The sequence below is a fragment of the Panonychus citri genome, unplaced genomic scaffold (genome assembly GCF_014898815.1).
Source record: "Panonychus citri isolate SS breed McGregor unplaced genomic scaffold, ASM1489881v1 Contig00143, whole genome shotgun sequence".
NCBI lineage: Eukaryota > Metazoa > Arthropoda > Arachnida > Trombidiformes > Tetranychidae > Panonychus > Panonychus citri.
In genome coordinates, this window is record NW_026515548.1 from 923500 (window position 1) to 948244 (window position 24745).

At 32.4% G+C, this 24745-nt stretch overlaps 3 protein-coding genes across 3 annotated transcripts; all 3 read left to right on the forward strand.

Annotated features, from left to right (window-relative positions):
• Positions 1-478: 478 nt before the first annotated feature.
• LOC128396348 (homeobox protein Hox-A5-like) lies at positions 479-6025 on the forward strand. Its single transcript, XM_053356922.1, has 2 exons — positions 479-2730; positions 5302-6025. Exons 1-2 carry the CDS (start codon positions 1824-1826, stop codon positions 5520-5522), a joined length of 1128 nt encoding a protein of 375 aa, XP_053212897.1. The 5' UTR covers positions 479-1823; the 3' UTR covers positions 5523-6025.
• Positions 6026-6166: 141 nt separating this feature from the next.
• LOC128396355 (homeobox protein Hox-B7-B-like) lies at positions 6167-9534 on the forward strand. The gene is made up of 2 exons (XM_053356928.1): positions 6167-7111; positions 7328-9534. The coding sequence occupies exons 1-2, from the start codon at positions 6505-6507 to the stop codon at positions 7546-7548; spliced, it is 828 nt and encodes a 275-aa protein (XP_053212903.1). The 5' UTR covers positions 6167-6504; the 3' UTR covers positions 7549-9534.
• Positions 9535-11311: 1777 nt separating this feature from the next.
• LOC128396344 (homeobox protein Hox-A5-like) lies at positions 11312-23601 on the forward strand. Its single transcript, XM_053356917.1, has 2 exons — positions 11312-13353; positions 23234-23601. Exons 1-2 carry the CDS (start codon positions 12489-12491, stop codon positions 23536-23538), a joined length of 1170 nt encoding a protein of 389 aa, XP_053212892.1. The 5' UTR covers positions 11312-12488; the 3' UTR covers positions 23539-23601.
• The last annotated feature ends 1144 nt before the right edge of the window (positions 23602-24745 follow it).

Below are 24745 nucleotides of genomic sequence, written 5' to 3' on the forward strand. Positions count from 1 at the left end.
AGCATTAGGTATCTAAGTAAATATTAATATTTAGCATTTTAGTTACTTTGTATTTGTTGTTTTCTTTTTCTACCTCATGTATTGATGTAAATTTTGTTTGTTACCTTGATGGTAAACCTGATGGGAGGAGATTGTCAGGTAAAATAGACACAATAATTCAATAAACTGTCAATGTAAATTATTTTTAGATTATTGTATAGGTAAGAAAAGGAAGAGAAAAAAATATGAATTCGAAATTTTCGTTAATATTTGTTCATTTCTAGAATTTGTGTATTGATCTAGTTTCTTATTTTTCTCTGTTGTTTTCCTTACTTTTTTCTCTCTCTCTTATTTCATGATCTAGATTTTTTCTTTGACTTTTTTGCATAAGAAAAATGATATCTATGAGAGAGAGAGAGAGAGAGAGAGAGAGAGAGAGAGAGAGAGAGAGAGAGAGAGAGAGAGAGAGAGAGAGAGAGAGAGAGAGAGAGAGAGAGAGAGAGAGAGAGAGAGAGTAAAGTAAATATCAAGTTCGGTCCAATTTTTTTCTTTGAGTTCCTAAGTTTCGGTTTATCCGATCGTTCTTACTAAAGGGGGTTTATTTGTCTGTGGAAACGAAAACATTGCATCTAAATTGAAGGGGAGGAGGAGGAAGGAGAGGAAAAGGTAGATTAGAATAAAAAAAGAACGAAATTTGTGTGTGTTGATAAATATATTGAAAGAAAAGTGAGTGAACGGAAAGAGGGAAAGACGAAGGTGAGAGGGAAGAGGTTTGTGTATATAAGTAAAAACTGAAATCGAGGGAAAAGTGGGAGTTAAGTAGATTTATGGATTTATGACGGAAAAAGGTAAGATGATTTCGATGATGATTGTGATGATGATCAAGATGATGATTGGGGGGAGAGAGAGTGGGAGTAAAGGTAGAAAAGGAAATAGAAGTGAGCAAGAGCAAAGGGAAAAGAAAGAGCTGAAAACTATTCTGAATAACTTATCAAAGGAAAGAGAGAGAGAGAGAGAAATTCAAGAGAGTTTTTCTTTTCTCTCTTTCTCCTCTTGTCGAAAATGATGAAAGAGAAATAAATAGATGAAAGAGGGGGGAGGTAACACAGATGATAGAGATATGAGTGAGCAAGCAGGAGGTAGTACATCAACTTGCAGTGAGAGAGAATTGAAGGAGATAGAATGAAATTTAGAGAGAAAGGTAAATGAAGGAGAAGAATAAGGAAAAGGAATAAAGAGATAAAAAGAGAGAGCAAGAGAGAGAACGAGTGAGAAAGTAAATGAGTGAGTTTATATTCTGTAAAATAAGATGATGATGATGATGAAGAAGAAGAAGAAGAAGAAGAAGAAAGGTGTATCCCTAAACAGTCTGCTCTGTAATTCATCACTGTCATCCCTCTTTCTGCTCTCTTTCGCATCATTCTTACCTCTCTCTCTCAACTCTCTCAACTTTCTGTTTATCTCTTTCTCTTTCTTTTTCTATCTTTCCTTCCTCTCTCTCTCTTTCTCTCTCATTGAGATATATATTCTGTTGTTGTTTGTTTTGCTTATTGTTGACGGCCAGAAAGTAAGGCCAAACTTGATCGGCTCACGGTTGGCTCACGGCTTATCACGTGTTTATGGTAATAGAGGATAGGAGGGTGGGGTCTACAATGTTGAGTGATTGTGGAGGACACAACATGAAAAGTGAGTGAGTGAGTGAGTCAGATACAAGGTAAGTTTTATTACTGAATAGTGAGAGAGAGTGAGAGAAGAAAAGAAGAGAGTGAGTGAGAGAGAAAAGGAGAGAGAGAGAGAGTAAGTTTACTAAAAATTATTTTCTTACCAATTGAGGGTTAAAATTAATGGCCATGAGTTCCTTCTTGATGAACTGTAACCCAGCGGCATATACGGCTGTTGCAGCCGCAGTGGCAAATCCTAGTAACTATTCATCAAATTATTACGATACATCTTCAGGATCGACCGTTGGAACACCAACCGGACATGGAAGTGGCAGTTCTAGTGCTTCAATCAGTTATCCATCGAGTTCTATCCTGGGAGTTCATGGTTCATCCAATGAGAATAATAATGGAAACTTAACCGATGATCAATTCGATCAGTTAACTGTTCAATCTCATCCACATCATTCGCATCTTCCTCCTCATCATCATCATCGTCCACCACCAACTCACCATTCTCACCATTCATCATCCTCATCTTCTCATCAAACTTCATCTCCAATTCCAACTTATCCTTCTCATCATCATCCCTCTCACCAGCATTTGATACAAAATTTTGGTCTCTCATCTCATCCTCATCATCAACAATATTATCAATCTCAGGGTGTCCCATTAGGTTCTAATGTTAATCCAAGTATCGTTCAATCAGCTGTTACCAATCATCCGGGAATAATTAATCCTCATGTTCATCCTCATCATCCATCAGTTAATCAATCTGATCTCTTTGCCCATCACAACTTTAACCATCATCACAACAGTTACCCTTCACCTTCACCAGGATTTTTAAAAAGATCACCTTCACCTTCATCCTCATCTCAACATCAACACCAACAACAACCATCACAACTTCAACCTCAACAACAATTAGATTCAAAAAGTAATTTAATAGACTGTAAATCTATTAATAGTGATCCACCTTCTCCACCGGACTGTGCAATCTCAGCCAACAGTGAAACCAATTCAGAGACTTCGGGATCAGGTCAACCTGTAATCTATCCTTGGATGAAAAAAGCGCATATCAATCAGGGGAAAGGTAAGATCAACATGATAAAAGTTCATCAAAAGTTCATTTAGAAATTCAATCCAAACTGATTTACCAAACTTTCATATTCTTATATTTCATCATCATCATTCATTTCGATATCTATTGAAGCCGGTTAGTAATATTAGATTAGAACTGTAATATTGCAATTAAAGTAAAAAAAAGTTTACCTAATCAACTAATCAAGTTGATATATCGCCTCACAATTAAATTGAGTAAAAGTTGCTAATTTGTTGATTTAAGTTGCCCCCAACTCTTAATTGTGGTTATATTAATACATAAAATCCTAATTAAACCACAACGCTAATCACTCTGTCAATCTAATCAACAGTTATCTCCATCGATAATCATTATTATCTTTATCATCATCTTAATTACAATCACTTGTATCACTGATTATCAGCAGTAATTATCTAGATTAGTGACAGATAATTAAAAAGTTGTTGAAACTAACTAGTTAGTTTTTTTACAGAGAAAAACAGAAAATGTTAAGATTATGATAAAAAGTTTTCCCATTGATTTGATTGCTTGGATTTATTTGAAATTAAGGTTAATTTTTGTACATTGATACGTTGGTTGATTGTTAATTGTTGACAATCAAGGGAGATTAATTATATAATGAGAGGACACGAGAAAATATCAACAAACAAAAAGGTATTCATCAAATTGGTTAAGCTTTTAACCTCAAACACAGCAAAAGATAATAAATCAAAGGGAAAAGAAAAGAAGATGATTAATTAATTAACAACAAACACAGAATATTAATAGTGATTAACTAACCACAACATTCAGCCAATGGTGAACTTTGTTTAATCATAATAATTAACAATTGAAACTCCTTCCAATCAACAATTAATGTTGATTGTTATCAAACTTTTCGGGCAGGACTCATGGTGATTATTGAATTTTTATTCATTCAGATTGTTTGAAAAACAATCAGTAATTTTTTCATGGGAAAACCGTTTACTGTTAATGATGTTTGGTAATAATTTATTGATTGTGATTAACTAAATCATTATTATCTTTGCTGATCGTGTCAACAGATTAAGGCCAATAAATTACAAAAGATTATCTTTATCGCCATTTATATTATTTACCAACCATGATTATCCTATTAACATTATTATCTCAATGATTATCATTCAATTGGCATTTAATCACTAATTTCAAATGTAATCTAATTAACAGCAATCAAGTAGCCAGTAAACTGAAACAATGTTAATCATTTTCTATTTAACAACAATTAACAGATAAGATTATTATCTGATTACAATTCTAGAACTTTTCATTGATCAATTTACTATCTAGAACTTATCATTTCGTAGTCAAGGTGAATGAATGGAAATATTGATGTTCCAAAGTGAATGTCATTTCTTGTTTGTTTTTTTATCAGTTCGAAGTGTTGGAAATGTTCAAAATGAACTTCGAGCTATAGAGAGAAAGAGAAGAAAACACTTAGAATATATCGAATTAAATGTCAATAAAAATCAATAAGAAAATTTCAAATTATTTCGAACTGTTTTTCGTGCTTTTCATTTTCGAAAAGTGAAAAGTTCTAATCAATATTAACAATATACATATGAGGGAATCGAGATCTCATTTAATGACAATATATTTGAATAGCTTTTCATACAATTAGTCAATGGGAAACTTTTTTTTTCTCAATTCAAGTTAACAGTTAGACTGTAACAATAATAATAATCAGTTAACCAACTGCTAATGGTTAACCATTGAAAGTTAAATCTATTATCTACTGACCAATGGATTCAATTCATTTTAACTGACCATTTATTGGCAGCATTTGATTTATGGCCAATAAAAGCGTCTGCATTAATGATTGGTTATTATTATTACTATTTGATTGGTTTTTCATTCTTGACTCATCGGCATAGGGAAAATATGAGATTCATGAAGCTCACATGAGCATTGAAACTGAACTTTGAAATGTGAATGAGTTTAATTTATTGGGCAACAATTAATTTGGAAACTAATTTGTTAATCAGATGGGAAAAAAACTACGTTGACATTATTTATATTTACTAAACAAAAATAGTTACAACAATGAGTTGTATTCATTTGAAAATGATGATGATCTAGGAAAGTAAGAAGATGATGAAGATAAAATTGATGTTGGTGTAGAGATGATGATGATGAGAAGGATAAGAGTGATGATGACTGTAAATTCATGGGCTCGTTAGGGAAAAGTAACAAATTTCTCTTCCATAATCTTTGATACTTTATCCTCATCTTTTCTTCATCGTAATGAATTGAGCCAAAACTATAAACGAAATCAAGTAAAAGTTAATCTTGACAGAGGAAAAATAATTTACAGGGATAAATAGGAAAAGGGAAGATTAATTTTCTTTGCATCAATAATCAACAAATAAACAACAGTAAATAATATGATGAATTTTTTTCTCTCTCTCTCTTTTCCTCCTTTTTATCCTCATCCTCATCTGCATCCTCGTCTTGCTTTATTTGCATCCGCATCCTCATAAATACGCACTCACACATATATAAACATGACTATATGACTGATCTTTTGTCTCTGTACCTTTAAAGAAGCGGCTCCAGGTACTAAGCGAACTCGACAAACTTATACCCGATATCAAACACTAGAACTCGAGAAGGAATTTCATTCCAATCGATATTTAACTCGAAGACGTCGAATTGAAATCGCTCATACCCTACATCTAACCGAACGTCAGATCAAAATTTGGTTCCAAAATCGTCGGATGAAGGCAAAAAAAGAGTCAAAAGCAACTGCAATCACTTTTAACTAAAGGTCTTGATTACAATTAAGATACTGCTAAAAGAATAAGAGAAAAAAAACCAAAATTCTATCATCAATTTCCTGCAAACAAACAACATCATCTGCACTTTGATAACCATCAACAACCCCAACACCTAAAGAAAAAACCAAAAAAACAACCACCGAGGAAGCGGAGGGAAAATACAAAAAACAACAAACACATAAACAACCCAATCTCCCACCTCCTCTCTCTCTCTCTCTCTCACCATCACCCATCACCTCGTACTCTCAACTCGCACCATTATCAGTCAATAAACACACTCCCAACACTCACTCTCACATTCACATAAAAATGATAATAAACAATCAACCACAACGTTAACCTTTTTATTTATATGATTATTATTATTGCTTATAACTTGACCTTTATTTTTTCATTATTGTCACTCGACAATAATATATAATAATAATACGAATATGATATAATATCCTATTGGAAAAAAATATAATAATAAAGAGAAACATGAAAAAGCTCATCATCTTATTGTCCTCATGTGATATTGTTAACTTATCATTGATACTTAATATCATGATTATTATTATTTTCACTTCAATTATATTGATTTAATCTTATAAACTTCAGTAAGTACCATGTAACGAGCTCATTACGATTGGATTTATATCTTTCCATGGGGTGGAATATAAATTTGTCATCAAGATTTGATTTTTCGAAAGTGAAAAACTTTTCAATTGGGAGAAAAAGTTTCGAATTGTTTTAAACTTTTCAAAAAGTTTTTGGAACATTTTATCTCACATTACAATCAAGGTATCTTGAAGAGAGAAAGAAAGAAAGAGAGATAGAGATAGAGAGAGAAAGAGAGGGAGGGTGGGAAAGTGAAGTAAAATGTTATGATGATAAGGGAGCGTTTAGGAGAGAGAGAGAGAGAAAGAGAGGGAGAGTAACTTTTTTCGAAAACACCATTTTCTTTACTAACCAATTGAGAGTAATATCAATGATATTAATGAACATGAATTCATTTTTGATGAATTGTAATCCAGCGGCTAATAATAGTTCTGGCGATGTGACCGCCGCTGTGAGTGGATATTCAAGTTATTATGATTCGCCGATCGGATCCTCCGTGGGAACATCAAGTGGCGGTGGCAGTTCTAGTGCTAATATCAGTTATTCATCCAACAGTGTTATCGGAATCCAAGGTTCATTAGATGATAATCGTAATGGCGATCTAATCAATGATCAATTAACTAATTCTCATCATTCATTTCATTTCAATTCTCATCCTCATCAGCAACATTATGCTTCCCAATGTGCTCTAATTAATACCAATGTTGATTCAGTTCAATCAGCTGTAACCAGTAATCCTGGAATAGTTAATCCTCATGCTCCATCAGTTAATCAATCTGATGAGTCTTTCTCTCATCACAACATTTACCTTTCACCATCACCCTCAGGATTTTCACAGAAATCATCTTCATCTTCATCTCAACAGATAAAACTTTCAATTCCAACAACAAACAGTGAAACCAATTCAGAGACCTCAGGATCAGGTCATCCTGTAATCTATCCTTGGATGAAAAAAGCACTAATCAATCAGGGTGAAGGTGAGTTTTTACTTTGACAACTTTTCTCAAGTACAATCAACATTGAATTAATCGATTAATTAACAAGTCTATTCGACTTTATCGTCGTTCACTTGGATAACCACATTAATAAATCGTCAAAATTGAAGAGAATCCTAATTCTGATTTCTTCTTTTTTTCTACTTTTCATCTTCATCATTTAATTCTTATCAAATTAATCTACTTGTTGTTCCAAAGAATCCGCTCCAGGTACTAAGCGAACTCGACAAACTTATACCCGATATCAAACACTAGAACTCGAGAAGGAATTTCATTCCAATCGATATTTAACTCGAAGACGTCGAATTGAAATCGCTCATACCTTACATCTAACCGAACGTCAGATCAAAATTTGGTTCCAAAATCGTCGGATGAAGACAAAGAAAGGACCTGAAATTCATAATTCGATATTCCAATAACAATTTCTCCTTCGAAATTTCCATCATAATTTATAAATATATTTCTAATTCGCATCTTCATCATCTTCTAATCCAAATGGTTCGCTCTCGATGATAAACCTCTCAATTTGATACGGAATATTAAACTTAGAATTCAAGTAAATATTATTGATAAAGAAAAGATTAATGTCAAATCGAATTTAATTGTCAAGGAGAAAGTTAATTCGATTAGAATTAATATTTTTTCCATCGAATAATGAAAAATTCGAAGTGGACAAAATTACTGTAAACTATCACCTCTTGAATCGTCTCTCTCTCCCTCTCTCACTGATCTTGAAAGAATATCAATCAATAAAAGATAGTTGATTTCTCTTAATCAGAATGATGAGAAAACGGTTACAATTTAATCTTCTATAATTCTAATCATTGATTATGTTAATTCTCACTGAGTAACAACTTTCTACATGATTCACTTCGTTTATCATGAAGGTTTTTTTACCTGTTTTCTTTTGTTTCGCCATCAAAATCTTCTCTCTCTCTCTCACTCTTCTCATCATCATTCAAATCATTCTTCCTCTTCTTCTCATCATCTTCGTGCATAAATGAGTTGGTTACCTGAGCCACGCGATCTCGTGACACAATCGTGTTCTTGTTACTTTCTTTTCACTTTCTCTCACTTTTTACTTTTTTTCTTATTCTTTTTTTTACATTTCTAATATTCTGATAAGTTGGATAACTTTTTATCTTAAACCAGGATAACTTTTCTCAGCCTTGTTTTCCCTTTACCTTTATCATTATCTTCATCACCATCTCTCCGCATCATCTCCAGACCATCAAAGATCAAGTATGAAAATAAGTTAATAGAAACGAGAAAAAAAATTGAAATGTTATATTAGTTTTCGAGCAGCAATTTTATGACATTTTGTTTGTTTGTCTCTCTCTCTCTCTCTTTATTAGTCATTATCATCTTCATCATATCTCATTCATTTTTCTTCTTTCTTCCTCTCTCACTCTCTCATTCTCTTACTATTATTTGCCTATTATTCCAATATAAAAGGATTTCTTTTTGATGGAAGAGGAAAAGACGACATAATACATGAGATCGACAGAGAAAAATTGGAAATGGGAGGCGTCAATTTTATTGGTTTTGGATCTTATTTGTTTGAAAGGTTGGGCATTCGTTGTTATGGTTACGCGTTTTGTGTGGAGAGGAAAAGGATACACAGAGAATCCATAGATATGGTAAAGAGAAAATAAGAGAGAGAAAGAAATGAACCAATTTTGGGGAAAGGTTATGATGATGATGGAGAAATGAAGAATGATGATGATGATGATTTAATGCCTGTCGAAAATGGAAATAGAAAGAGAATCGAAAATTGGATTTGTCCTTCTTTCTCTTTCTCTCTGTGTCTCTTTCTTTCGAGCAGAGAAAGAGAATGCAGGTTGAAACAATTTCTCCTCTAAAAAGGCGTTGTCTTTCCTTCTCTCTTTCTCTCTTTCTCTTTCTTTCTTTCTTTCTTTCTCTCTCTCTCTCTCTCTTTGCTTATTTTTCTACTCTCTTGATTTCTTTCCCCTTTTATCTTCCTTTTTTCTCTGTCTAAATAACTGTCGAACCACATTACCAGATTCTCTTCCCTCCCTAATCCCCATCTAAACTCGGGGGGCGAATCATCACCAGTCTCTCCCTCGGTTAACTTTCTCCTCCCCTTGGCTATCATCTTTCTCCTTCTATTGGCCAATGAATTCGTTTTCTATGGTGACGCCATCTGGTGATATTCCAATAAACTAATAAATTCCACAGAAAATCCCGGAGAATATCCCAAAGTGTGAAACTATTTTCTCATCAACATGATAATCTGAGCAAAATCTAAAAAGTAAAACAAAATTTCCAATTCTAGCAAGTGAAACTTTTACTGTCTCGAATAATTTAATTGCAATTTAATCACATTGATGAACAAATACAATTAAATGCAAAGAATAGAGAGAGAGAGAGAGAGAAGAAACTTTTTCTCTCTTAGTTCGAAATCATCGTAACCATAAAATCACAAACAATTAAGAAAAATAAAAGAGCCGCAACAATAAAACAACAGCGAAAAACTTTTACCTTTATGGTTGAGATAGAAAATCGAAAGCGATAAATGCAAACAACACGAATACAAGAAACGAAACTTTTAACAAGCAAACCCAACGAACTTGCAAATATAACCCAAAGGTACTGAGAGAGAACAAGGTAAAGAGAGCAGATGAATAACCTAATGAGGAAAGAAATTAACTTTTCGGCTTCAACCAGGGCAATAAAAGTGACAGAAGAAAAAAAGAAAATAAAGAAAAATAAACGATCGAAAAAAAATAAAAACAATTCGATAAACAGGTAAACAATATTCTTTACCTGGGACGCAAAACCACAAAGAGAAAAGAACGAGATAACCAATCGGAAAGACAGACAGACAGAGAAAGAGAAAGTACCAACAAGGAAAGGAAAAGAAAGTGAAAGGTAAGTAAGAGAAGAGAGAGAAGAGAGAAAGAGAGAAAGAGGCTTGGAAAAGGCTGAGACTCTCATGTTGAGGCTATAACGATAATATAAATGTCTTGAAAGGCCATAAAAATAAAAGGAGCAATAAAAGTGGCTGTTAATGGCCATTTAAAAAGTGATATAATCGATTTATGGTGTCAATAGAAATTATGGTTAAGCGGTAATTTATATTTACGCGTGCTACTAACCACCTTGTACTATTCATTCATTTAACTTATTCAATGAGCGAGTAAAAGTGAGTAACTTTCAAGTGAGTAAGTTAGTGAATGAATGAGAGAGAGAGAAAGTGAATGAAAATGATGATTATGATGATGTTTTTATGTGTTTTTTTTGCTTTCGCCGTGTTATTTATATGATTATTATTATTATTATTTTGGTGATGAGAGGTTGTTGTTGATTATTATTATTATTATGATTATTATTATATAAGAGCTCAACTTGTTTAACTAATGTTTTATTGTGCTAATAATAATACTACTTACAAGCTTAAACTATAACAATTTACTACACAATTACTACTGTTTGTAATTTGTACTTTTCTCTCAATCAAAACAAATAATAAAATAAAATAAAAAACAAATTAACTTAACTTCAAACATAATAGTAAATGATGAACACCATTAAATTGCTGTTATATTGTCATCTAATTATCTTTCAATCAATTTGATCAATGAAACAATTTGCACTTTTTTTTCAACGCCGATTCGATAATTGAACTTTTTCTTCCCGATTCTGGTCGATTTTTCCTATTCGCTCTCTCGATTTCTCTCTCTCTCTCTTATTCGATTTCTGTTTTTCTCTCAATTTCATGTTTGGGAATTTGTTTTTTTTTCTCTCTCCATTGAAAAAGAATAAAAAAACAAAACATTCTCTTCATCACCATGATGAAGATCATGGAAAATAATAGCGCAGATTCAATATAAAATATACAAAATTCTTGAATACGATGTGTATGGGCATCACGTGACTATGACGTAATGATAAATTCGGTCGGAAGCTGCGGCCTTTCTCTTTCTTTTTCTCTCTCTTTTCCTCTTTCTTCATCAATTCTACTTACTTTTCATCTCTTTCTATTTTCTACTTCTCTCTTATACACTTTACTGTCTTTCTCTGGTATCATCTCTTTCTTCCTCTCTCTCTTTAATCATCTTTCTCTTTCTATTTTGATGATGACTCGATGTATGTGAGACTTTCTCCCTCCTTCCATCTCCCTTTTCTCTCTCTCTCTCTCACTTAGACAATATCAAATCGAGTGAACTATTAGAAGACCTCAGATCGCCGTTAATACAACTCTGGAACACCAAATCTCAATATAAAATATATATAAGAGTCTTTTCTAGTCTCTTTCTTTTCTCCCTCTCTTTTTATCCTCCCTCCTTCCCTAGTCCCTGACTCTCTCTCTCTCTCTCTCTCTCCTTGAATTGCTCCCTCTTATAAGTTATATAACCAACGGCAACCTCGATATCTTGCCTTAGTATGATCACAGTGCTAAGAGCTTAACATTTGCTTAAGAAAAAAAAATCAACACTTTTAATGTAATAAAATAAGAAAATATCAAGGAGAATAAAAATATTGTGCAACTTGAAGCTTCCTCATCCTGCTCATCTCTTTCTTCATCTCAACATCATCTTCGCAATCATCCTAATCATCATCATTTCCATTCACACAAGTTCACCGAAACAAACACACACATAACATTCACCATCACTTTTTGTACCTTTACCTTGTGTTCATGTGAGGCCAAAATCAACAACAACAACAACAACAAAATCAACATTCACAGCATCATCTTCATCATAATCACCATCATTATCATCCAACATCAACAATATAAAAGAGCAACAACAGTTAATTTAATTACTTCTGTTCTCTTATTAATTATGATTATCATGTAGCTGCAATCATTTAATTTTCGTTCCCAACAAAAAAAACCAACACCGATACGAAATCATCATCATCAACCACATCATCTTCAACATCGTCTACATCATCAGTATCATCATAGCAACACAGCTGAGACCTTGATAGAAAAAAAAAGTTTTTTTCTTTTTCCATGATTCTTGAAAAGATATTTCAATCTTCCATCATTAGCAACACCAACACAATTCAATGGAATAATATTAATATTAATAATACATCGACAGTGTATATAACATATCGTCACAAATTATTGACAGTGTCTACTTTATCTTCATCATCTTCAATTTCATCATTACCATCATAATATCATCCGTTTTAACAACATCGTTATTTGCAACATCAATAGTCAATTAATTTAACGATTGTCAACATTATTTTATCTCTCACATTATTGTTTCCCTTTTTGTAGAAAACGAATCAGAAAAAATTATTATTATTATAAATATATTAAAGTAAAAAAAAGAAATAGATAGAAAAATATAATAATAATAATAATAATATAATCGATATGAGTTCGTATCAATTTGTAAATCCATTGACCTCTTGCTATGGTCAAACTCGAGCTGGACCTGATCCCGGTTCGGGTCCATGTGACTATTATACACCTCAAGCGTACAATAACTGTTATGGTGGAGCCAGTGGGGTTAATAATACACTAACGGGCCCATCACCAGGTGGACCAACTGGTTCATATTCAGCTTATTTGAGCCACAATGGTGGCGGTGGTGATCATCATTCACAGCATCCTAATTCACATACTCACCATAATGATAGAGACACATATTCACAGGCAGCCTCGGTTGCCGCTGCTGCAGCCGCTGCTGCTGCACGTTTAACCCACCATCCGGGAGCCGCTGTTGCCGCAGCGGCTGCGGGTTTGGGTAGTGTTTTAGGTCCTGCAGGTTCAACAGTAAACTCTGGTGTAACTGGAGGTGTACATTCAAATAACAGATCCTCAACACCCTCCAGTTGTAAGTATGGTCCAAATCCATTGGAATCAGCCTCATCACCTCAAGATCTCAGTGCAACCTCAATATCTGGTGCTGGTCACTCAAACGACTCTAAGCCAACATTAAGCGGTAACGGTTTGGTTGTTGGTTCCTCTGGAAGGTCCAACAATTCAAACAGTGGCGGTGTTCGTGCTGTAGATGATTTAACTGGTTCAGGTAATGGTTCATCAAATGGTTCCTCTGGTAATACCAATGGCGGTGATTCTGCCAATGGTAATAGTCTTGTGTCACCAACATCTAATCAGAACTCCGGTGCTAATGGAGGTAATAACACCGGAACCGGATCAAGTCAATCAGGCAGTGGCAATACCAAAAGTCAACCTCAAATTTATCCCTGGATGAGAAAAGTTCATGTTGGTCAAAGTAAGTAAACAATTAATTAATTGTTCAACTTTTCCTTCTTCCATCCTCTCTCTCTCTCTATTTGTACATCTAATTAATTAACACACAAAATTAATAATAAGTTTCAACAACAACAAAACACACACAAACATGATACTCATCATGAATTCTGATTAGAAAGGTGTGTTCAGGTTATGCTTGAGATTATTATTTCTCAGCGACACAAAAACCACTTTCTTGTTGATCACATGTTATAAAGATTCTGAATCTATTTTGAATGCTTAATATTTCACCCACGAAACGGGTCGGTCACTAATTCTCACTCATTCACTCACTCACTCTCTCTCTCTCTCTCATTAGAACTTTTTCTTGTCCAAAAAGAAGAAAAAATATTCTCTTTTTTCTCTTTTCATTCTTTTAGTTCGAAAATGATTGTTGATCTAAATCGACCTCTGAACTTGGCTACTCTCTTGTCTCTCTCTCTCTCTCTCTCTCTCTCTCTCTCTCTCTGTTTCTCTCTCGTACCTCCCCCAATAGAGGACGAAAAGCGTAGGCCTCTTTTCACCTATTTTAACAAGCAAAAGTAAAGAAAAGTTTTGAGTTGTGTCATAAATCAACTAGACAAAAGCAACTGCAATTTCTTTCACATTTTTCTTCATCATTCGCATCCTCATCATCTTATTATTCTTACTCTTCTTCATCCTTTCTCTTTTCCTCATTTCACTATCTTTCTCTCAATGTATCGACCATATCCACAATATGCTGTTTCTATCATCAGAAACACAATATATCATAATGAACATAGACAACATTTAACAACCACTAAGCACATAGAGAGAGAGAGAGAGAATGAGAGAGTCTCAACCATCACGAATTAAAGTATTTTTAATGTATGAAAAAAGACCAAATTATCCCTCATCTTCATCTTCATCTTCATCCTCCACCTCATCTCATCATCTCTTCTTATCATCATCACTTCTTTTGAATTACTGTTACAGATTAATTTCTTACAAGCCCCCAAAGTAAATTCAATTCAATGTAATTTACTGTTAACAAGGAAAAAAGAAACTCAAGAACGATCCAATTATCTTAATTAGATAATAGTATTAATAGTATTTAAAGAAAGCATCAGCAGGGGATTTTTATTATCACCCTTAACACCATAGACAGTAACTGAGAGTAAGAGTTAATTGTATTTAGATATTTATACTTTTACCATTGGCGACAATTTAATTACACTTTATACCAGAAATTATTCCAATTGAAACTCTTTTTTTTTATTGGTCTTCTTCGTGTCCACTCAACTTTACCTCGAATTTTGTCCATTCTGATTGATCGAAAAACTTTTCAATATCATTACACCTTTCATGACATTTTCACTTCTCTTTCTCATTTGTTTTCACTTTATTTATCTTTTTCTTTTCCTATTTTTATCATTTTCTGTTTCTGTTTCTCTCTGATATTTTGTTAGCATTTTTTTATCTTGTTTCTGCCTTTTTCATATGCCTCCCTCAACGATACATCCAGACACACACTCGCTCACTCGCACACAAGTAGGCAAAAAATTAACAGTTACTTTCATTATCATCATTTTATAGATACTTATCTCTGTATCCGTGTGTATGTGTGTATGCAAATTAATAAGATAAGAACTAGTGAAAAGTGAAAGAGTCACAATATTATCATGAGCATAAATTGAAGCCAAGAAATGACAAGATGCTAATATATATAAATATATATGGTGAATATTATATATGTTATATTGAAGATGTAGTGAATTTGAAGGGAAAGTTAATCAAAATTCAATTTCAGAAGAAGCAGAAAAGAAGACAGATTTTGCATATAATTAGTAATGCACTTGAAACATTATAATGGAAGCTGAGAATTGGTGATGGAGCAAAAGAACTGAGAGAGCAAAGAAAGACTTTGATATATTTTAATAATGTTCTAATAGTTGTGTGGATAAAAAGTAAGAGCAAATAAATGGACCAAATATTAGAAGGCAGAACATGAAAGATTGAGATGATGATGATGAGGGAAATTGAGAAAAAAGGAGGAGGAGAAAAAATGGAACTAAAACCAGGAAGAAGATGAAGAAGAAGAAGGAGATGATGATGATGATGATGATACAGATGACGGTGAATAAAATAGGATGCTGAGAGGCAAAAGAAACATACAAGGGAAAGAAAAGGTTGATGATGAGGAGAGAGAGAGAGTAGGAGAGGAAAGAAAGAGAAGAGACTGAAAGTGTGGTAAGATTATCAAGATTATCTATCGATTGATATGAAATTCACACATTATAATATTTTTACATCTTTACCGTTAATGAGAAATCAAAGTTATCATTGAGGCGGATATCATGTAGCTGTGCTGTTGATGTACAGATAATAATCAGGAAGAAGAAGATGATGATGACAATGAAGATAGAAAATAAAAATAGATGAACAATGAGAGAAAATGTAATTGATGGAAATTATCTGTTGATAGTTGTTTTTTTTTGTAGTTTTTTCTGTTCCAATGTTGTTTTTATTTCATGACTGAATTTATAGATCAATGAAGATCACAAGTTTGCATTTTCACTGTGCCAGAGGAAAAGAAGATGAAGAAGATGAAGATGATGATGATGCAGATGACGGTGAATCAAAAGACTGACAGACTAAAGAAATACACAAGAGAGAGAGAGAGAGAGAGAGAGAGAGAGAGAGAGAGAGAGAGAGAAAAGGATGATGATGGTGATGAAGAAAGAGAAGGAGGAGGAGGGTGAGAGTGAGGGTGGGGGAGAAAATGAAAAGGATGAAGATAAGCAAAAAACCATGTCATTGGTAACAAGGGTTTTCTCACTTTCTCTTTTCCTTTTTCTCTCTGATAAATATTGAATGTTATAGTTTATAAGCTTTTAAAAGGGAGTGTTCTTCATGTTGAATGAATGAATAACTGAGGGATAAGGTGAATAGTTTACGATCGAGGCGAGTGAAACTTTTATGTATCAAAATACATAATAGTTTATGTGTCTAGCCTTGAGCATCATCACTCATTTTATTTCATTTTTGCTTCTTCCTTCATCCTCATCATCATCTCTCTCTCTCTCTCTGCTTCCTCCCCCTCATTTTCTATCTTCTTATCTCTATCTTTCTCTTCTTGTTTATCATCATTATCATTATTTCATAAGCAATTTACTAATCTCAATAACTTGAGTCTTAACCAATCTTTCATTGATCATCTTTCATCATTTCTCATCTCCCCTCTCTCTCTCTCTCTCAATTTCTATGTTTCCCTTTTCCAATTAACCTTGATAATTTGATTTTCATTGAACAGTTACAATAATAATAAGATGATAATCTCGATTATATAATTTATATCTTATTCATATCAAACCAGATGACTACTGTTCTTGATATGAATGAATTAAATATGATAAAGAATCGACTGAATCGATTGACATGGATAAATATATAAATTATAATGTGTTTTTATCTCTCATGTTAAGTTTGCAGTTGAGAGTGAGTTAAGTTAAATGATGAGCTAGAAAAAGGGATTGATCATTTATATATACTGTTGATGTACAGATAATAATCAGGAAGATGATGATGACAATGAAGATAGAAAATAAAAATGTAATTGATGAAAATTATCTGTTGATAGTTGTTGTTATTTGTAAGTTCATTTTCTATTCCATGTTGTTTTTATTTCATGACTGAATATATAGATCAATGAAGATCACAAGTTTGCATTGACTGTGCCAAAGAGAGAGAGAGAGAGAGAGAGAGAGAGAGAGAGAGAGAGAGAGAAAGAGATGATAGGGATGATGAAGAGGAAAGAGAATTAAGTGAAAAAAGATGATGATGAAGATGAAGATGAAGAGCAGGAAAGAATGCGAGCGATGATGAGAAAAAGAAGAAGAAAAAAAGAGGAGGATGGCATCTAGAAAATGGAGAAATTCATCTTCTAAGTATTACATCAATGCTCTTTTCCAGTCTAACTTTATTCTCATTCCAAAAGGTTTGTATGAATACGAATTCAGGCTCACATATATATTTCTCTTTCTTTTGCTCTCTCTCTCTCATTCGCTCTTATATTCATCTTTCTTGTTATTTTTCTTCTTCATCTTTTTTTTTTCTTCTCTTCTTCACCATCATCTAGTCTCATCTTTTTTCCATCTAAAAGACTGTTCAGTCTTGCAAGTCATCTTCTTTTTCTTCTTCTCTCTTCTTTTCTCTTTTTTCTGCTGTTATCATGCATTCTTCCTCTTTTTCTTTCTCTCTTACATCTTCACCTTCATCTCCATCATTCAACCTCCTCCTCTATCTTTTTTCTCTCTCACTCACTATTCCTCTTGTTCCTCCTCATCATCTTCATCTTCATCGCCTTCAGACCAGGTCGAATGCTCCTTAGACTTCATCTCTTTCCGAACATCAAATCAACATCTTTCTTTTTTTTTCTTCATCTTTTTTCATTTTTTATTCCTCTTTTTTTCATCTTACTCTTCACTCTGTGTCTTGTTTTGTTTTGGCATCATTTTTGATTTCATCTTCATCTTCTTCTTCTCTATCATCATCATTTCATTTTCATCTTTTATTTCTCTCTCTCTCTCTCTCCTTTTACATCTTCTAAGCTCACTAAGATTACGCATTTCACTTGAATCTCTTCAAGATATTCTCCATCTTCCTCCATCTCTTCATCTTCTTCATCTTCTTCCTCTTCTTGTATCTTTTTTATTCTGTCGAAAATTTGAAAAAACAAAAAAGTTACAACTTTTGAATGTTTTCTTTTGCCAAAAAGTTTATAAAACACTTTGTCTCTTTCTTTTCTCTTTCTTTTCTCATCCTCATCCTCATCTTCTATCTTCTCCTCTATGCTACTCTTCATCTTCTAGTTGAATCTCTCTTGGGCTTTTCATCATTATCATCATCATCTAATTAACCTCTTAAAATTAGAGTAAAATTTTCTTTCTCTTTTCATCTTCTCTCCCTTTTTCCTCTATCTTTCATTTCTGGTCCAAGTCAACATGTTTATCCTCACACTTTGTCTTCATTCATTTACAGTTCATTATCATGAAAATCAGTATCAGTTCACCCAAAGGTTACACCGAATGAAATAAGCATCAGAAAAGAAAAAGAAAAAGTCAAATAAGATGAAGTGAGAATGGAAACAAACATTTTACCTCTCAAGCAAAAGGAAGAGAGAAAACTTTTAAAAAACAACTATATTCTATCTCTCTCCTGAAGAGACAAACTCGAAGCTCACATTTTACTTTATTTTTCTTCTTCTTCTGTCTGTTGATAACAAAAACAGCATCAGTATCATGAGAACATCTCTCAGGGTAAGAGTATCATCAACATCACTCGGATAAAAAAGTGTAATAACTTATGAAACTCTTGAAAGGTTTTTACAGATAACAAACGAACTGTTATTACACCAGGAAGATGAACAACTGAGCAAAAAGTAACAAGTATAAACCTGAAGTGAATTTCTGTAAAATTTGATAACAAAAAGTGAAGAGTGAAAAATATTTACTGAGAATTGATAATGTAAAGCAAAAGTTATTTGAGAACATGTTATATATGAGATAGAGAATGAGAGAAAATATAGAATTATTGAAGAGAGAAAGATGAAGATGAAGATGATAAGATGAAAAGTGATATTTGAAAAGGTGAACATTTTGTAATATTACCATGAGCGAATAACTTTTTCTTTATAATTACGATAATAATCAATATTTAGAGTGGAAAAAGTTAAATGCTGCAAACATGGGGACACTTTGAGGATCCAAACAGATTAGATTAGTGTCCATTTTTCCAAGCCAATTCTAAGTTGATTCCATTTAAGCAAATGGACTCAATATCTTTATCTTCATTCCCTTTTCTTATTCTCTCTCTTCGTACCTTCTCATTACTATCATCTTCCTTTTCATCCTTATCTTCTTCCTTTTTTGACTTTCTTTCTCTTATGCGCTTATTAGCATTGATACTTTGTTTTCGTCTCTTGGTTTCCAATTTCAAGCGAAATGTTAATATTCACATTTAATTGAAATCTTTCATTTTTGTAGCGAAGCAGAAAAAGACTCAACCCACAAGGGTTTTTTTCTTCCACTGGTTTTATGACTTTCTCTCCTCCTATTTCCTCTCTCTCGTTCTCTCTCCTTGTCCATCATCAGCTTCATCCTCATCATTTCTCTCTCTCTCACTCTTGTATCTTCTTCTTTACTTTTGCCGGTTTTTCTCTTTTAGCAGAAAAAGAAAGTGGAAACTTGCGTAGATGTTGACAGTTAAATTTACTCCTCAAAAATATTAACCATTATTCATAAATACGATATAGTGATGAGCATTTTTATTAACTTGTTACTAGAAATATGAAAAAATTGTTTCATTAGTGAGCATTGAATTATCTCAAAATATATCTCATTGGAATCATCGCCACCGGGGCAAACCAATACTCACCTCATAAGTATTTTCATTCATTTCCAATTTTAATCTTTCAAAATCATCTCTCTCTCTCTCTCTCTCACCATGAAAATGATAATATTGCCTTCTGATTACTTATCAATTGTTTCAATCAATTGCACTTACTGATAATTCAGCAACAAATGGACTCAGAATATGATGATATTAATATTACTACATGAGAATCATTTTTTTCCTCTTTTATTATCTTCATCTCTCTCAATGCCAATGTTTCAATCTGATAAAAATTAAGTGCAATTAATTAATTGGAGGAAAAAAAAGAGAAACTATCAACAAGAAGTAAATGTTTCCACTGGTGATGAAAATGAAAAGGTTTCAAATATTCAACACTATTTAATTCAGATAACATCATCTTCTCACTATTCAGTAAAAGTAAATATCATAATCATTATCATGATTGTTATCATGAGTTAATTTTATTTCTTTCCATTCAATTGAATGCATCAATAAACATTTATTCATTTACCATGTGATAGTTGTAATAATAATAATAATAATTTGCTTCCAAATTATAATCAAATTATTGATTAAATTAATCATAATTCTGTATTACCATTGTTTAGAAACTATCAGAGGTTGATGATGATAAAGAAGATAATGAAAAGATAAATGAATCATGTTGATAGTGTGTTCAGATGATGAAGATAAAGATAAATATGAAGATATTGAGGATGAGGATGAAGATAATTCGGTGAAATTGGAAGATGAGCAAGAAAAGAAAATGATGAATAAAAATATTGTTCCAATGTACGTTTCATGTGATTATGATGATAAATAAAAATCAACTTAATCTAAAGCTCCTCTTTGATAATCTATCCAGTCTATTACCTTTCAACATGCTTAAATCAAACGATATATCAAGCAAAATGCTTGACCATTTATATCCTCATCGCTTTTACGGCCAATGATGAATATGCTCGAGATTCATACTCATAACTCATTTTTTTTTCCTTTTATTTTTTTTTCTTCCTTTTTGCTCTACAACAACAATAACAGACGAAAAAATGATAAGAGAGAGAAAGAGAAAGAGAGGAAGAGGAAGATAATGTAAAAGATAGAGAACTCAGATCGTCAATTTTTTGCCAACCACTGAGATAGAAAGAGAGAGAGAGAAAGAGACTATTATCTTCCTCATCTTCCTCATCATCATCATTATAATAACATTACTCTGTCTTCATAGGCAATAAACGCATTACTGGAAAAACATTCATCTCTTTCTGCTGTTATCTTCCACCCTCTCTCTCTCTCTTTCTCTCTCCTCTTTCTACCTTTTTTCTCTCTCTCTCACCAATCTATAAATTTTATCTTCTTCTCGTCTTCTCTTTCCACTCTCTTCATTATCACTGTTTCCATATTCGAACCACGTTATTTATCTTTCAAAAATGACCCACAAACTCTTTAATCAAAAAGGGTTACTACCTCAATTATCATCATTCTCTCACCCTCATCACACGGAAGCTCCCTCACCATCAATCTGTAGTATTCTGATGATCATCATTTTCATCATGTTCACCTCTCATTCATTCAAAGTTTGATACATTTTCGATTCTTTTTTGATGAGTTCACATGAAAACTTATCTGAATCTCTTACACCCACTAACTCCCACCATTTTCCCCTGGTTCATGATGAAAAATCATATTGATTCAACTCCTTGTTATGACACTTAACTGAAATTAATTTATTTGTTAACTATTATCATTTATCTTATTAAACTTATCCGGTTTGTTCAGTTGGACAATCAGTTAACTATTAATAATCAACAACAACAACAACAACAACAGTTACAATACTAACGAAAGATACAATTTCTTGTCATTGATGAAAATGAAAAACTCACTAATCTCAAAGACTCCCTGAGACTTACAGGATATTGGCTATAGGATTAACAGTATCTTAGTTTAAATCAATCTAATGATGATATTGAACAAATTTTTTGATTAGCATTTCCCTTGTTATACATTAACAATTTACTGTTATCATTATTGTCATTATATTGTCATAACTATCATCATATCATAGTAAACATTATAATGGTTTCATCTTGTCTTTACCTTTGATAATAATCACCAACAGTTAACAAATTGTAATCACAATTGAAAATTACTTTTACCATGTAATCTCATTTGTATTCATGTTCATCCATGTTATTTGTATTAACCAAAGTTTATTTATTAATATTATTATTATTAATGATAATTATCATCATCATCATCATCATTATCATTACTGTTATTATTATGAACAGGTTAACAGTTCTTGAATATTAATGATTTAATGATTGACTCAATAGTTATTTTCATTATCGTTAATTTATTTTGCAAATCTCATTCATCGTAATTGTTTCAATTTAGTTGATTTTTTTTCTGTCTCTTTGTAACTATTTCTTGTTTGACTAATTTTGTTTTTCTCTCACTCCGAAAATCATGTTTCAGAAATGATCAATTTAAAAAGAGTTTTAAATTGTCACGTCAATCAATTTATTTTATTTTCTCATTAATTCTTTAGATTTAACAATTTGTTTTATCACATAAACTTAATATTGATTAGCGATTATATATCTTGTTGATATTAATCATTTTCTAGATTAATGTCAATCCGAGAAAATTACATCTTTAGTGGATTCTTGTTACTGCTTAGATTTGGGACTAAACATACGGTTCATTTTGTGTCCAACCCAAATATTAGAACCGAATTAGAACCAAAGTAGAAACCGGATTCAACTTCGAGACTTGGTTACCATTAGATTAGGTTAAGTTAGGTTAGGTTAGATCAAAAGAGGAGAAAAGTTTTCTCTCTCTTTATCTCTTTCCTTCTTTCTCTCTCTTTCTTTTTCCTCTTCTCTCTCACTCAAATTTTGGTTGAGTCTTTTTCATCTTTTCCTCTCTCTTTTTCATATTATTATTACTATCAAATTAAAGAGATTAATTAGGTTAACTTGTGATTGATCAATTAATTAATGGGTGGACAGTTACACTGTTAGATTTTAAAATTAGTTTCAAGAAATAAATAATCAAATGTTTGCGAAAAAGAGCTCACCAAGTTTGTTACTGGTTCTCAGGTTTGGAAGAGCCTGTTTACAGTTAGACTTTGGATGCATCCGCTAGATGGCGAAGCACAAGTGAATTTCTATTGGTCGGTTGATAATTTTGTTTCTTTGATTTTTGATTGAACAATCATGAGGCCGGAAAATTATTGATTTTGAATCAGAAAAAGATGAAAATTGAGAAAAGTTAATCACCTGAAGATTTTTCAGTCCAATAGCGTGAAATTAAAAAATTGTTCAAATTCATTTGGAATGAAAAAGTTTATGATGAGTTTTTTGTTTCCAAACTTATTATTACTTTTTTTTCTTTATTCTATTTGAGAAAATTATAAAACTCTTTTCATTGGAAACTAATTAATTATTTTTCTCTTTTTTTTCTTCTTTTTCTCAATTTAGGAGTTAATGCAATGGGAGAGACAAAAAGACAACGTACCTCGTACACCAGATATCAAACATTGGAACTGGAAAAAGAGTTTCATTATAATCGTTATTTAACTCGACGCCGTCGAATTGAAATCGCTCACTCACTTTGTTTGACCGAAAGGCAGATCAAAATTTGGTTTCAAAATCGACGAATGAAATGGAAAAAAGAGCATAAACATCAGAACATGGTTCCTCCCCAAATGTCTCAATTAACGTTAGGACCGGAATCACATCATCATCTTCATCATCTTCATCATCATGGAGAAACAAAAGCATAGATGATACAAATTAATTGATAATAATAATGATACATAATAATAAAAACTTATCTTATCACTTTCTCTCTCTCTCTCTCTCTCCTTCTCATCCCTTTCTCTTTCACTCAAGTATCGTCTCTTACTCCTCATCATCATATATTCAACTCATTCTCTCTCACTCTCTCGATTACTTTTCTTCATCTCATTGAAACATCATGAAATATGATGATTGCTACAATATGTTTCTCTCTCTCTCTCTCTCTCTCTCTCTCTCTCTCTCTCTCTCTCTCTCTCTCTCTCTCTTCTTTCTCTCTCTCAAGTCATCAAATCAACATCATTTCAATTGAAATAAATCAAATTTACTCAATATGTATTATCTGTATCTGTTATCTCTGAGTTATTTTTGATTCCTCCAATGTCTCAGTCTCTAGTCTCTCTCTCTCTCTCTCTGTCTCTCTCTCTCTATTTCAATATATAACCTTTGCCACTTTTTTTAAATTATTATCATTATTTTTTGTTTATAATAATTACCATGTGTTTCATAGATTGACAAAAACAGCAAACAAACAAAAAAATAAATCAACACCAACACACAAACAAAAGACATAAACAAAACCCGAGGCGACTTGAAGTTTGAATTAAGAAAAATTCTGTAATATTTAACTTATATTATTCATTTTCATGATAATCACTATTTACATAAATTCATCTTTGTTCAATTGTTTAAATATAATAATAATCTTGAAGAAAAACAAAACAAAAACAAGCCATTTGATAAACAAATGATTCTCTCCGAAAATGAAAAGAAAAATAATTTTATTCGTAACTCGGAATCTCGGACTTTCACTATTGAAGATGATTAATTAATCTATTGATTAAATTGTTAATTTCTTTTGTATTAATTCAGCTTTTTTTTTCTCTTCTTGTTTTCCAAAAATATTCAAGTAGAATGACAAATCAGAGGGAGGCAAACCCACCCATGGAGGAAGAACCCAGTGGATTGATTATGCTTAAGGATCAATGATTTCGAACCAGAACATTTTTGAATGTCCATTTAAGGTCCAGTTTACACACACAACTTGGCGATTTTTACCTTTCCAGAGGTTCCACTTGTTTACAAACATTTTTTTCTCAACAACACCTTAGGGACTATGAAAAGAATCACCTACGACACTTGTAACATGTTAACTTTTCACGCTAATTTGGGCTACTGTTCACCAAGAGAAAG

What these genes read in the sequence shown, in the direction of transcription:
- LOC128396355 (XM_053356928.1), top strand. Translation starts at nt 6,505, where the DNA reads ATGATATTAATGAACATGAATTCATTTTTGATGAATTGTAATCCAGCG. An exon ending in ACTAATCAATCAGGGTGAAG is followed by an intron (nt 7,112 to 7,327) that starts GTGAGTTTTTAC and finishes GTTGTTCCAAAG; the next exon opens with AATCCGCTCCAGGTACTAAG.
- LOC128396344 (XM_053356917.1), top strand. Translation starts at nt 12,489, where the DNA reads ATGAGTTCGTATCAATTTGTAAATCCATTGACCTCTTGCTATGGTCAA. An exon ending in AAAAGTTCATGTTGGTCAAA is followed by an intron (nt 13,354 to 23,233) that starts GTAAGTAAACAA and finishes TTCTCAATTTAG; the next exon opens with GAGTTAATGCAATGGGAGAG.
- LOC128396348 (XM_053356922.1), top strand. Translation starts at nt 1,824, where the DNA reads ATGGCCATGAGTTCCTTCTTGATGAACTGTAACCCAGCGGCATATACG. An exon ending in GCATATCAATCAGGGGAAAG is followed by an intron (nt 2,731 to 5,301) that starts GTAAGATCAACA and finishes GTACCTTTAAAG; the next exon opens with AAGCGGCTCCAGGTACTAAG.